The sequence below is a fragment of the Varanus komodoensis genome, unplaced genomic scaffold (genome assembly GCF_004798865.1).
Source record: "Varanus komodoensis strain SLA01 unplaced genomic scaffold, ASM479886v1 scaffold20_1, whole genome shotgun sequence".
In the NCBI taxonomy this organism is placed as follows: Eukaryota; Metazoa; Chordata; class Lepidosauria; order Squamata; family Varanidae; genus Varanus; species Varanus komodoensis.
In genome coordinates, this window is record NW_025335587.1 from 2,796,996 (window position 1) to 2,812,883 (window position 15,888).

A 15,888-nucleotide genomic window follows, 5' to 3' on the forward strand; every position below is an offset into this window, starting at 1 on the left:
ATACAGCCAGTAAAAATAAATACTTACCACTAAATCCCAGTTATTTTGTTCAAGTAAGGTGATAGCTTCATCAATATTTTCTATACCAGTACATGCCTAAAATAATGAAGAGGTGAAAGGGTTCAGTTGAAGAAGTCCCAATATGATTATAGTCAAGTCAAGACAATGATTATAGTCACATTTAACTGAATGACAGGCCCTTTGTTATCTGCAGTAACATCAGAAACTGAAACATTAAATCCTTTGCTCATGGTTGCATAATTTCAACATATTTACGCAGCTGCTGATAGGAAGAGAATTATAGGCAAAGTTGCTAATCAACTTGTAAATATAATTGTTAATTTTAACAGTCATGACTTAACCTAATATAGCTTGACCTAGTATAGCCAAATTATTTTATTGAGCAATTCTACAGCACTTTCCGGGTTTTATCCAATTGTGCCTACGGGATGAGAGAGAACAGCCGACAAGAGATTCCCCCCTTCCTTGCAGTTCTCTGCATGCTCTCTCTAATCTGTTTCGGAGGAACTCTCTGGAGCAGTTTGGGGGCATATGTAAGGGGTTGCAGGGGAAAGAAGAGAATAGGAAAATCCCAGTGCATAAACAGACTTCAGCTTGTGCAAGGGTTGGCTCCAACCCCCATTTGTAAATCATTTTATGATCCTCTGTTCATTCAATCAGAAAACATCTCAAAGAAATCATTGCAGTTCCTATTTTATACATGGGAAGTTTTAGCTGAATAGAAATTTATGTCCAAGATTATCCAAGATAACCTTGATGGGTTTGTCATTAAAAAGAACTCTCAGCAGTTGCAACTCACTGATTACCCTATCTGTAGGATGAGCTTGTGGCCGCCACTGTTAAATACACTTCCATAACAGAAGGATAGCATATAGATTGTTTTAAAGAATGACCAACAACTGAGAGGTTACAGTTTATTAACAGAATACAATGCTTTGTGCACCAAAAGTACAAGGTTCAATTCCTGTCATCACCAGCTGAAAGAATCTTTGGTATTTATTTACTGTCAGATTTGTACACCACCTTAGCAACATAAATGCATACTTACAAATCCAGACTTTGCTCCCGCCAATGAATGAGAGGAAGCAATTTTTCTGATTCCTCTTTGCCTACTTCCTCTCAAACTCTGCTCCTGAAGTCTCCTCTAGAGCAGACTTTCAGAAGGTGCATGGAGCAGGGAAGGGAGAAATGAGCAAGACCATCTCTCTTTCAGCTTTCAGGATCCCTCTACTGGATCAAATACCTTCTATTCACAGAGAATGAAGTTTGGATCCAACATATGGTTTATGAAACAACTCTAAAACCAAACTAGAACTCAGGATTCACATTATAACTGACTAGCTAGCATCTAGTTCCCATGGATCCTATTTTTATTTAAGCAAAGCATTATTTCATCTAAATCCAGCTATAAGGCACATGCACATAGAAATAAGACTTTCATACAAGCATCCATGGCTGACCATGCGAGACACAAGCTTCATGCAAAGTGATGCAATGGAAAGAAGCATATTGTACTATTTATTTTTTTAAATGTATATCATATCTTTCCAAAAATAATTACAATATAAACCTGAAGATCAAAAATTGACCAAAACTTCATTTCTGAAGGCCTTTTGCAAAAAATGGATGAAAAGTCTAGTTTGTACTCTTAAATCTTGTAGGTAGCCTAATGAGAGACAACGACTTTTCTAAGGCTGCTTGAAGTATTTTAACCTGAGCCCACATTTGGTGTCATTTAGCAGGTATGTGGTTAAAAAGGGGGTCATAGACATTCAAATACAAGAAATTAGTAAATGCCATTTGGAAGACTATAAGTTAGGGAACAACCCTGTATATGTACAGACTGAACAGCTGCAGCGTGTCTAAACATGCACAGGATAGTGTCCTTAGTTTCTTGTTTTAAAGAAAAAACAATTGAACGTGGAAACAAATGGAAAAGGCAGCACTATAAAAATTATCTGTTTCTTCAGTGTATTACAAGATAAAGGTACAGAAAGAACTAGACAAATATAATTTAGTGGAAAGGAGACTCATTTCTGTGTTCAGTTGTGTGCATCTATGGAGCCTGAACTGAATTCTGCAATGAATTCCTTATCTCATAGAAGCAATATAGGGAAATGAAAACAAACATCAAATTACTCTGACAATGCAATTCTACATATGTCTCCTCAGCAGTAATTCCCACTGTATATAATTAGGCTTACTTTCAGGTCAGCTTGTCGAAGATTGCAACCTGAATGCCATCAAAAGAGAAAAAGGCCTTTTGCTGCATCCACCTCCATTTATAAGGCATTTATAAACTCTTTCCAGTGACAACTTATATTTCTTCTGTGATATATCCAGCACAGTGCTGAATGCCAAGTAAACAGATATTTGTTACTCTTCATTATCTACAAATCTTCACAAAACCATATTTAGGAATGCTTCTCATAATTGGTATTTATTCATTTGTTTGCAATGGAAATCTCACAACTACCTACTACAGTTTTTCCATTAGAAATTGAGAATAAGCAGTAGCTGATTAAACAAAATTCAGGGACCATGCTAAACTGATACTCTCCAAATATGCCCCCTTTGTAACACCACAGAAAAATATTTTATAAAGAAGCAGAATTGCTTTGAATTAGCATGCAGTTGTTCAGAGGGAACACTTTGAATATATTAAATTAAATTTAAATTTAAACCAATTGTTCCACTTTAAAAAAATCATACAGATAAATCTGGAAAACTCCTACTTGAGACTGTGTTCTCACTAGTATTTTGTCACTGATTGCCTATTGGAAGGGCTCCTACAATTGTAGGCCTTCCCCACTGGCAAATTCTGCAAGAAACAGCAAACATTTTCCTAGGCACCACAATGAGACATACTGGGCAGCCCCCCACCCCCAGAGAAGACTTAACCAACCTGGTACCCTCCAGATTTTTTCTTTTATAAATGACTACTCCTAGCATTCATGAACATTTCTGAGTATTGGCTATACTAGCTCGGCCTAATAAGAATCAAATTCTAAAGTTCTGGAAGACATGAATTGGAGATGGCTGTTCCAGCATGTTATCAGTAACTGCACACTAACCTACCAGTGATAGATTAGAGCAGTAACTAAAATTTCCTCTCAGAGGACAAAGTGAACCAGTATTCCACTGCGCTAGCAGGGATAGGGGCGGGGGAATGTATTTCTCTTCCTCTAATATTCAGGGGACCTAAGCACTCCAAGTAGGTAATGAGATCTCCCTTCTTTCAGTACACACTTAGTAATGAAAGCACCTTTCATAAAACAGTGTATTCCTAATGTTCTGTGGTTTCTGTTGATAAGCAAAAAACAGGAGACAGCTTCTAGGGCACTGAGGAATGGAAACACTGTGTTACGTCTCCTTGGGGTTCTGCCATGCCACTTCACCTGAGCACAGGAAAGGAAGAACAAAACCGGATAAACCTTTTTCTGTGGAGTAGGGCACTTTGTTAGGGAGAAATTCTTAATGGTTTCAGGGAAAAGAGTCATCAAAGGAAGTAGCTGGGGAAATGGGGCCCTTTCAAATGCAGCAGCAGACTTGCTACTTCCTTACTTAACCATTATACGTTTGTTTCAGTAGCTTTGGAATTCTCCCAGCAAGCTTCCTGACACTGCATGACACAATGGTGTCCCAGCATGAGTTCACACAAGAATAGGTAGAGCTGACACTAGCAACAGCTTGGCTCACAATTAAGCTAGCACAATCTGGCACACCTATTAGACAGTACAGATGCCACACCCAATTGAAGTCTGACAGGTCTGATTGACAGATTTTAAAGGTGAAGACAGCTGAGATGCACCATACAAAATTAGAAGGTATAACACCCTATATGGTTAGAAGGATGCAAGATGTCCCAAACAAGGTGGCAGTGGGATGGGGCCACTCCCTAATGGTATTACAACTAGTGTTAACATTCTTCTTGCAACTATAAAGATACATCCATTGTTCCTGCAGTCAGAAGATCCTGCACAAAGAAAAGGGAACCCTGCAGTTTTTGCCAAAGTCAAGGTAATTTTCTGAACAAAATCAAGTGATAAGAAAACCCCTAGCTATGCTTTTTCAAAGTTATAAAGCAGTTTTATTATTTATTTATTATTTACAACTTTTCCATACTGTCCCATACTTAAAAGTCTCGGGATGGTTTACAGCAAATTAGTCCAAAAAAAAAAAAAAAAGAATAACAATAAGCGATCTGCTGCCATAAATATCTGTGAGTGCTAGAAAAATATCTGTTAGTTTGTGGCACCTGAATGAGCAAGAAGGACAGACAGTCTCATGGCTCTTTAAAAACACTGACTACGGCATGAGCTGCTACAGACATGCATCATATGTGGCATACGAACAGTCATACCATCACAATTACTGTGATTCAGACAATTTAGTATCAACTATTTAGAGACCGACCCAGAAACAGCAGCTTCCTACTGCCAGATTGGATAAGTCATTATTCCCATACCAAATGACCAAAGTCATTCTCCACGACCTCATTAGTAACATTCTAATAGATTTGTTTCTAACCAGTTTATTTTGAGGGCTGATTCATACATACTCCTAACCACATTGCAATATACATGAGAGATGTGCAACAAGCCACACTCACCATCTTCAAAAAGGGGAAAGAAGATTCAATAAAAATCAAACCACATGCTTTGTAAAGTGAGAAATAGTGATTTTAAATAACTGCACATTCACTTAATTATGGCCTCAGACAGAAGTGATGCAAGAAGCACTGGAACAAGAGCAGTTAGCAAAGTTTCTGCTCAGAATGTCCTCCACAACAAAATGTAAGTGCTCTATGAATGCCTGAGCTTCTGTGCCATATCAATGTTTGTGTTTCTGTTCCATGATCATAGCAAAGGTGTTATGGCTCACCACAGTGTACGGCTCGCTATGGTGGGAAGGGGGAATGGAGGGGAAGTTCCTGGATGCCGACAGGAGATGACATGCAAAGTGAGCAGACCAATGTAGAAGTCTTAGCCATCTCCATCACTGTCTAGCCCTCAAGTGGCAGGAACCACGGAGCATAGAGTATGATTCATTTCTTACAGAGAAGGAAGGAGGGGAGGTTTCAATTTGTAGTCTACTCTGCATGGGCAGATGTGTCTTCAACATTCAATAATGCTACTGTGATTTATTCTATACTGTAACTAGTTAAGCTCTACAACAAAAAATGCTTCTAAGTTCTCCTCTTAGTCTGCAGGAGAGAGAGAGACCTGCTTACAACAATAACCTGAAATAAAGAAATGCATATAAGAATGCATAGCAAACCCAGCTATGCAAATTAATTAATGTCTGTTAATGTTCTTATATGCTGCCAAATAGTGAGAAAGAAATGGGTAGAAAGAATGAGCTGTGTAGAAAAACATCCATAAAGTGGGCATTTTGGAATTCTGTCCTGTGTCGTGGGTATCTCTGCACCAAATTGGCAGAGGTTGGAGTTAGAAAAACCAAGGACCCCATGAAGCTGTCAATGCTTGGAACATGCTCAGGATGGGTGGAAAGAATAAGCCATGCAGAAAAGCATCCACGGAGTGGGTCTTTTGGAAATCCATATGGAGGCATCTGTTTTTCAGCCCTATGGTTAGGGTCAGGGTTGAAGCTCAGTTTAGGATTGGGTTAGATAAACCAAGGTCAAATTATCTCCAACTTATGGTGATCATTTGAATGAACATACATGCTCATCTCTTGTAAGCACACATTTGTGGCTTTCTTTATGTAATCAGCCTATCTCATATTTGGTCTTTCATTTTTTCATATGCATTTAGCTTTCTCTAGCACTACTGTCCTCTCGATTGAGTCTTGATTTCTCATGATGTGCCTGAAGTAAAACAACCTCAGTTTAGTTGTTTTTGCTTCCAGCAAAAAGTCTGGTTGCATTTGATCTAGGACTGGCATGTTTGTCTTTCTGTTGGTCCAAGGCCTTCCTCCTGCCCCATGTTTCAAGTGAATCAATTTTCTTCTGGTCAGTTTTCTTTACTATCTAGCTTTCTCACTCATGCATGGTGATAAAAAATAAAATAGTGTAGATGATTTTGGTGTTAGCCTTCAATGAAATTATACTTTAAAATATTTTAGTTACTTCATTAATGCCCTTCCAAGTGTCACTCAACCTCAGAGCTCTTGTGTCCAGTTTCTCTTTGAATTGATGACTGAACAGTGTCTGCAAGACCATTCACAATTTCAATTTCTTCATTGTTGACAATGTGTAATTCATCAATTCTGTTTTCTTAATATTCAGCTTTCTCACATTCTTTTTCACTTCCATCAGGAGACATTTCAATTTATTGCTGTTTTCTGCCAGTAATAAATCATCTTCATATCTTAAATTTTTGATATATCTCCACCAATTTTCACTCTTCCTTGCTCTGATCCTAACCCAGCTCTCCTTACGATATGTTCTGGATACAGACTAGGCAGATAAGGAGACAAAATACACCCCTGTCTTACACCTTTGCCTATAGGAAACCATTCCAAAAACTTTGTACATTTTACACCAGTTTTAAAGAGGGGTGCCACCACAAATAATGTAGTCTCTTTTGTATGTAAACAGCACACTTCCTGATAAGGAAGCCACTTGGAGTGAGTAGGGCCTCAACAGAAAATCTTAAAACATGGGCAAGCTATTAATGGGAACAGGCTTAAGCATTTGGCTTTCAGCCCATTTAGCACTCCACAGTAAGTACCAGCACCATTAATGAGTCTGGAAGCAAGTAGGTAAGCAATATAATTCTTTCTGAATTGGGGTTATATGAGCCAAACTAGCAAAACTGGATGTTTTGTTGTTAGCTGTTTCGTTCTGCAAGCAGTGGCACTTCGAAGTTATCATTAAGGGTAGCCCCCTATAAAACATCATAGTAGTCCTACTGTGAATCCATAGTAATCTGTTAGATTACTTTATGGGAATTGCCCTTGAAAACAGTTTGGATGCCCTACTTACTACAGAGATCAACTCAGAATTTTAACTGGTATTGCCAGGTTGGTTCACACCACTACAATCTTAAGCAGACTATCTGGGTTCAGAAATGGCTGCAGCTGGCAGACCAGCCAAGATTGTATGAAAAGTACTCCAAGGTCACCTTTAGTGACAAAATAGGATATGGAAAAATAAAAATATTATAAAGTTATATACATGTAAATGGGAGCGGAGTTAAAGTAATTAGGAAAGATTTAAATGTATTTGCAGTAGAAGAATGAGCTATACAGTAAAAAAAATTAAAATGAAATGTTGTAAACACACATGCACAAACACACACAGATAGACCTATCAGGGCACTGCTCAGCTTCCCTCCAGGTTAGTGTCAATAAACTAAATCTTGGAGGAAGCATCAGATATAGCTATGTCAATTTTGTTGGTTTTCCTAATCAAACCAGACCTGTACCCTCTAAAGGAAGAGAACTATGGAGGGATTTCTAACATAATACAGGTGGTATCAACACACTTCATTTGCAAAAGACAAGACTCAATAGCCACAGCATGCAGATATTAGTAATTCATGTTGAAATATGGTATTTCCTAAGTGAGGCAGCCACCTACATCACAGTTTCATTGAATTACAAATAATGCATCTGTTCATGAACACTCCTCTGTAGAGCAACAAGGAATGGAACTGGAAGAAAGTGGAGAGCGGGGGCAGAGGGCAGAAAGCCATGTGTGCATTTCCAACATGACTAGCAGCAGGATAAACAATTACAAAGTACCTTGTATTGTTAAGCAGAAACTCAGGGGCTCCAAGCAATCTTTTGCTAACATAGCTCTGAACTGGATCTAGGAAGTGGCAGTGAAGAGATTACATCAGTGTTTACTCTAGTCAGCTGTTTGGACATGACTTGGGCAATTGGTTATCACCTATAAAGCCCTCAACGGCTTGGGACCTGGTTATCTAAAGGAGCACTTGCATCCATATATGCCCTCCCGCCCCTTGAGATCAGCAGCAGAGGCCCTTCTCCGGGAACCCTCCGTGAAAGATATTAGGACAGTGAGTACCCGGAGGAGGGCCTTCTCTGCGGTGGCGTCCCACCTATGGAATGCACTCCCCAGAGAGGTCCACCTGGCGCCGTTGTTATTTGTTTTTCGGCACCAGGCCAAGACCTTTTTATTTAAAAGTTATTTTAATTGTTAATTTATTGATTGTATTTATTGGGTTTTTATGTACGTGCCAAGATGTTTCTGGTTTTTAAGTCTAATTATATAATTGTTTATTTATGTTGTAAGCCGCCCTGAGGCTTTTTGCGAATGGGACGGCATAGCAATGGTTTAAATAAATCAATAAATAAAAAGCAGCAGCATCCATCCCCACAAGCACAAATTGTATGAACAGGCATAGTGAAAACACAATCAAACTAGAGATCTGTGAAAGAGCAGTACTTAAGGAAAGTCCATACTGGATCCTTGTCCCTTTGGCTAATAAAAGCTAACAGGGAGGGAACTGCCATGGTCCCATGCCACCTCAAATAGGCAGTGGTGAGGCCACTCCTGACCCAGAAGATCTCAATAATCTTAGGTCAGTAGCAAACATCCCCCTCCTGGGCAGAGTTCTTGAATGCTTGGTGGCCACTAATTATCTGGAGTCATTTCAGTAGAGGCTGAGACTCGGTTTTGACATGGAGACAGCTTTGGTTGACCTGTATGATGCCCTATGCAGGGAGAGAGAAAGAAGGAGTGTGACCCAGTGGGTACTCCTGGACCTCTCAGCAGCTTTCAGTACCATCAACCATGGTATCCTTCTGGGTTGGGAGTGGACAGCACTGCATTGCAGTGGTTCCACTCCTACTTGGATTGCCAGCTTCAGAAGGTGATGCTTGGGAAATATGGCTCTGCCCTTTGTACTCTCCAATATGGGGTTTCTCAGGCATTGTTCTTGTTCCCCATGCTACTTAACAGCTACATGAAACCCCTGAGCAGAGTTATTCAGAATTTTGAAGTGCATTGTCATCAGTATCCTGATGATGCACAGCTCTATTTCTTCTTTTTATCATCAGCAGAAGAGACTGTGGATATGCTAAACCAGTGCCTGGTGGAGCAGTTCACTGGGTGAGGGCTAACAAGCTAAAACTTAATCCAATCAAGACTGAGTTGCTGTTTCTGTTGACCAGATGAAGGAATTCAACCTGTTCTAGATGCACTTTCCTTGAAAGAGCAGGTTTGTAGTTTGGAAGTGTTCCTACAGCCACCTTTGACACCTGAGGCCCAAGTGGCCTGAGTGACACAGAATGTCTTCTACCAGCTTTCACTGGTGGCTCAGCTACATCCCTATCTGGACAGAAGCAGCCTCCTATCAGTAAGCTACACTCTGGTTAACTCTAAATTAGAATACTGCAACGCACTCTACATGGGTCTACCCTTTAAAACTGTTCAGAAGCTGCAGCTTGTGCAAAATGTAGGTGCCAGATTAACAACCAGAAGGTGAGAACATGTAACACCATTTCTGGCCTGCTTGCACTGGCTGCCTATATGCTTCCATGTCCAATTCAGAGTGCTAGTTTTAAACTATAAAGCCTGCATGGCTTGGGACAGCAATTCCTTATGGAACACCTCTCCTGATTGCAATTTACCTAGATACTTCAAGAACTGGGATTGTCTTCAATCACTACCTCCAGGGGAAGTTTGATTGGTGGCAACAAGAAGAGTCTTTTCAGTGGTAGAACCCCAATTTTGGAACAAGCTCCCCACTGATGCTCGCCTAGCACTAATCTCAATATCCTTCTGGAACCAGGTTAAGACTGTCTTCTACCACAAAGAATTTCATTAGTTCACTGGGGTTTTGTTAGTTGGTTAAACAATTCTTATGATTTAATTTGTATAAACTATTATAACTTTTTGATTTAAATTTGATTTTAAATTTTTTTGTATGATAACCTTTTTTGGATATTTTTAAATGATGTTTGTATTTATACTATATTTTTATATGTTGTTGTAAACTGCCCACAAAGCTTCAGCTATTGGGCAGTGCAGAAATAGTAATTATAATTATAATAGAATCTGCTATCAACTATGAGAACAACGAGTGTATCTAAATACTAATTGAGGAATATTAATTTCTTATAGCCATAAGAAAACTGCTCCAAACCTTACTGCAATTTCTAAATTCTTAAGTATGCCAGTATTGAAAGCAAATTATTAAGTAGAAATCCCTTTGGATTCTCATCTCTGACAAAAGCCAAGTCGCATGGAAAACTTCAAAGACAAACAAGAGGTGTGAACCAGACAAACTGAAATGCTATTTATATCAATGGAAAAAGTATATATTGAAATCTCTTTTAGTAAAGTCAATGGGGCTTAAAAGTACTTAACTTTTGTAAGACTCGGCCCCAAAATATTAGTATACCTATTCAAGTACATTTTAAAAAGCTTAGACTATACCCATATTACAGCAAGGTTTCCTCTTCTCAAGGGAGAAAAGACCAAAGCATCAATGTAATTTTCCTGAAACCTTAAAATCATGAAGAAAGAAACTGGAATGAACCTGAAATATATCCAGTGTTGATTGATGCTAAATCTAAATTCAGATCATTTTTGGAACATGAAATGCCTATCATGCTGCACTGTTTGGTATGTTTACAGATGGAAGTTAGCTTAATTCTGTTGAAATTACAACTCTAAACACATTCAATGCTGGAAATGAAGATATAGCCTAAAAAGTTACTTCAACATATATTTTTGCTATGTTAAATAGGAAAAATGAAAATAAAACACTTGGAAATACAAAATGTTAGCATTACGGAAAGGAAATAAACCCAGAATGTTTCATTATTTGAGTCTGGAAATACTGGGCTGGATCCAGACTGGCCATTCCATGAACTCCTTCTATTCATGGAACGCAGCTGAGCCTCCCTAGCAGAGAAAGGAAGAAGGGAGAGACCATCTTCACAGATTCTTACATCAACCTTCAGACCCATACATTAGTTTCATGCTACTCCAGACAGTTCCCCTAAACAGCTTTCCAGGGGCACAGGGTGCTGCAGGGAGAGGCAGAACAGGAAGATCACCTAACCCTGCCCCTCTAGCTAAGTAGAACTCAACTGAATACTATTATGGATTTAATTCATTCCTTAGAACTCAGCATAATCATACAGATATGTAAGAAGATCATATTTTAGGGGGCACTTTTAAAAATGAGAATCCAAAGGATGTTACTAATTTGCTAATACTATTTCACTGATGATTCTGAAAGATAATATTTCTTTTTAAAGGTTTCCTTTTCCATATTGGATGAACTTTTGCAGAAAAGGTCCCCCAACCCACTCCATGAGTTCCAGGGCTTCCTATCTCTTTGTTAAGTATAGTCAGGCTCCTACATTAGAAGTTCTTCAATGTTTATTGAGATCAGCTTTCCCAACATGGTGCCTTTCAAATGCTTTGGTCATCAACTTCCATCAGCTACCATCACTATAGCCAGTGGTTAGGAACGATGGCAGTCATAGTCAAAATGTCTGGAAGGCACCAGTTTGGGGGAAGACTGGTTTTGATTGCACAGAATGAAATATCTCTTCTCTAGCTGTAGGAGCTCATACAAGAGGAAGAAAACAAACAAGATAAATTGAAATTTTCAAACACAATCTAAATACAGGTGTTCACATTTCTATTTTGTTAATAGTGTGCATGAAGCATCATGAAATTTGTGCATGAAACTTCATGCACAACATTTTTTAATATTATGCAGACCATTTCCAAATAAAGCCACAGAATGGACTCAGCCAGAGAGACAAAAAAAAATCAGGATTCCCATAAAACCTGGAAAATAAATGCATACCAAACCTAGAAGTTACATTTGCTTTTGGCTCTCACCTACAATATTCATATTATAATTAACATATGTACAACATAACAGTTTTAGCAGATACCAAAATAATATCCAAAGAGTAAGGTCAAATCCTGCTGTGGTCAAGTAATAAATGATGGAATAATGCACTGGGATCTGCAAGACCTAGATTCTAATTCTTCTTTAGGTCACATTCAGCATGATTATGCATGTCATAAATTATTCTAACAGTGTTCAGCAGAAATTATTCTCTGGCATGTATGCACAGAATTATAGCTTCATATTACTAGGGTGCAATTCCATGCATGTTTAAAGCAGAAATAAGTTCTACAACTCCCAGCATTCCTCAAACAGTATTACTTGTTAAAGAATATTGGGAGATGAAGAATTTTTTCCTGTCTAAACACATATAGGATTCCATTCCTAGTTCTATGCACTTAGAAATCAATAGAGTTTATCTAAGGAAACGTTATTTAAAACTGTAATGTAAATGACCCTAGGAACTCATGAATTCTTACCTTCACAATTTGTAAAAACTGATGATATATCTGAATTAGTAAAATGTATCTAAGGGATATCACACATGGCAATATTTATTTCAAGGAACTGTAACATAAAAGTGGACTTCACAGAAAAGTTCACCCCTGAGTTGATCTCCCTGAAAAAATACAACTAGAAATATCAGCAAGTTCAGTGAGATTTGGAAGAATTCCAAACACAATTAGCAAGCTTCTGATACTATTTATGTATGATGTATTTATACCCAGCTGTTTTTCCTTTCAAGGAACTCAAGGTGACATATATAATACTCTTCCTCCTCTCAAGCTTATCATCCCAACAACAACCCTGTGAGGTAGGTCTGTGACTGGCACTCTAACCACCAGTATGAAATGCAATTATGGCAGAATTCTTCAATGGGGCAAATGAGTGACACTGATTTAGTATATTATTTTCCATCTTGACATAAATAAAGCTTCCATGAATGCAATAAGGTTTATTTTACATATAAAATAAACATGAGATTTCATGGGGTTTGTGTTAAAATGTCAAAGCATGAATGTATGTTTAATCATAACATGCTGACTTCTCATTCTTAACAGTTTCAATGGGACATACAGGCCAATCCCATACAAGTTTACTCAGAAGCAAGTTCAGTTACATACTTGCAAGTATGCCCAGAACTGCAAATGTTTGCATACTTCTGTGCAATGCATTTAACTCGTCTTCTTTAGGGTCCCATTGATGATAAAACATTAGCAGGCTTACTTAGGACTAAGATGCCAGTCAGGGAATCAAACATTTTCATTTACTAGTCATATTTTCAGTATTGTGACATGACATGTTGACTATTAAAAATGCACCCACTCTACTTTCCATGAAAAAGAAAATGAAAATATTTCTTGATCATCTTTTTAAAAAATTATATGCATTCACTTGTAGAAAATCAAGAGTGAATTTACTATTTTTTAATGTTCACAGACAAATGTTTAGTAAGATACTGGCTTTTTCTTAATATAAAATTATTATTTAAAATTGTGTGATCTACTGTTTCAAGGCTACAAAAGTATACTACTTACATGGGAGTAGGTCTCACTATGATCAATGGGGCTAACTTTCAAATAGACTTGCACATGATTGTATAATAAATATTATGCACATATACACACATACAGGATTCATAATCTAAGACAATGCTCTTTTCTCCATAATGTACATTTTATACACATATTTGGGATTTGAATTTTATTCTCTAGACTTAGGACAAGTTAATATGAGCAAATATAGGTCAGGTATAAAGCCAATAAAGAAACTGCTTTACTAATTGAAATTATGGAGCAACAATATCAAAATATTAAAAACAGTGCACTCAACTGATGAAGTTAGAAGTACTAGATATTTGAGACTGCTTCTGGACTATTTTTTTTAAACTTCAGCACAAAGGGCATTGTTTGTTTTCAGCTGTCTTCCCACACCAGCACCTTTTTAACATTTTTCCTCTCATGTCCCAGTGTGACTCACGCATGGGCCCTGGAATGTGGGTGGTTCACTTACAATTTTAGCATCTTCTTTCCTGCCTATTTAATTGGATTAATAAGTGCTTACAAGGATGGCCAGGACAAACCAGGAAGATGAAGAATACAAACTGAAGATATAAAGCAACAAGCATACACCTCTGTTTGGGTAGTTTTTCTATGCAAAGGACAAAAATAAATGTCTCATTTATAAAGGAAATAATTTTTAGCAGCATTAATTTCCCTTGCTTTATTGAAAACTGGATTCAAAGGAGAAACAGTATCAAGATGTTGTTCCACTGCTGTTTCAGAAACAGGCTTACAATTCCAGCGCTTAAATCTTCCCACAAAAACACAGGAAGCAGAAAAACAGGGAGAAAAGGAAGCGAGAAAGAGAAGAGGGGGAGGGAAGGGGGGAGAGACAGAGAGAGAGATAGAGAGATCATGATTAGAATATGGTAGCACGGGAGGTAGTGCGATTTGAAATTTACCTGAAAATCAGCCAGTATCATTTCTCTATCCATGTTGGACGCCATTGCAGCCGGTAGTGTCCCCTTCTCCTGCCTGAACGGTGCACCTGGAGGTTGCTGCTGGCGAGAACTGGGCTCAAGGGACTTGGGGGTGGGGGGAGGGAGGGAAGAGAAAGGAGACTAAGAGCTCATCTAAAACTCCAAAGTCGGTCAATCTCCCAAAGCTGCCCCCCCCAATACAGCCCCTTCTCTCCAGATCCGCTGTCCTAGCGACTAGGGACGGGGAAAGGGAGGGGAGGGACTGGAAATCTGAGGGGTGCAGGGCAGCAGTTCAGCCCTGCCTTTAAATAAAAAGGCGAGGAGACTAGACTAGAACAGCTTCCTCCCTGCTTTACAAGCGGCTGTCGCACATTTTGCCTGTCATTGAGGTCGCAAAGAAGCGCTTTCCGGCTGCCACGTGACTGGTGCTCCTGTCAAATGCCTGCTGGGTTAGGAGAGGGGGAGGGGCGAGAAGTAAGAAAGGTGTCGGACCCGGTTGTGTAAGAAATAAAAGTGGCATTGCAAGGAGCAAAACGAACCGTGCAGCGGGCGGTGCTTCCTCTGTGTCAAGAGACTGGCCTGAACGATGCAGAGAAAGGCAGAGCTGGAGAGATCCCTTTTCCCTTTCTTCAAGGGATGGGCGGTGCAGAAGCTGCAAAGGTGGCTTCAACAAAGAACTGCTACAGAAGGAGAAATTGCAGGCACGTAGGAGAGGGCCTGCGCTAGGCCTTTATGCAGCTGTTGTAAGTTTGGTCTTCTTTCCCGACCCCCGTGCGTACGTACTACTGCTGGCTGCCCACTGTGGCACAATGTAAACAGGGCCTCCTTGGAAGAAGAAACTTCGGGGTAACGAAGAATCCGGGAGAGCGACAGCAACTCGGAACAGCCCGATTCTATGCATGTTTCTCGGAAGTAAGTGAAGGCCGGGATCCTATTCCTAAACACTATCGCTGTTGAAATGGGTGGGTCTTACTTCCGAGTGAACATCCGCGGAATCGAGCAAAGGCTGGGGTGGGGAGGGGTGGGTACCACCAAGTAAATAGGGCTGCATCCTTTGGGAATTGCAAGCTATGCTGTATCTGTTGGTGTCTGTATCATTTTGCGGAGAACTTTGCAATGTCTTGATAGATATGGGAACTTGTCAACTATGAGGGTATCACTTCTTTCTTTCAAGGCTCCTGTACCTAACTGTATGATGGGCCGGAATAAGTAGGTGGTGTTTTCAGGCCCATAGTCAGCCTACAAGTTCGAAGAGGAAAAAAGTTGTGGGTTTATGTGTTTTTAAGGACAAAATTGAAAATAGACCTTCAATTATCAGTGGAAAAAAACGCAGGGAGGAATATAGCCAATTCCTGGCTACAGGCCCAGATACATTTCCTGGCACAGAAATGCATATGATAAACTTTTATCCTATTGAATTTGTGCAAGTTGTACAGTTGTTAAAGAAACAGGAGCCATACCTGGAAAAAAAACAAAGTGGCCCTGACTGAAAATTTGGTTTTCACGTGTAACCTGGCAGTAGAAAGTCATCTCAACCCATTCTAGTAAATTAAATCAATATTTGTTCTGTTGTGC

General features: G+C 39.2%; 1 protein-coding gene across 2 annotated transcripts in view; it reads right to left on the reverse strand.

Annotated features, from left to right (window-relative positions):
* The window catches only part of FAF1 (Fas associated factor 1), a 238,966-nt gene extending 224,286 nt beyond the window's left edge, over nucleotides 1–14,680 (reverse strand). The window contains exons 1-2 of one of the 2 annotated variants that reach the window (XM_044429854.1): nucleotides 14,296–14,680; nucleotides 28–96 (exon numbers count right to left, since the gene is read on the reverse strand). In XM_044429854.1, the coding sequence (XP_044285789.1) occupies nucleotides 28–96; nucleotides 14,296–14,340 (114 nt within the window). In that variant the 5' untranslated portion in view covers nucleotides 14,341–14,680. The remainder of the gene's footprint in view (nucleotides 1–27; nucleotides 97–14,295) is intronic. The other variant, XM_044429853.1, reaches the window with a different exon arrangement.
* Nucleotides 14,681–15,888: the final 1,208 nt, after the last annotated feature.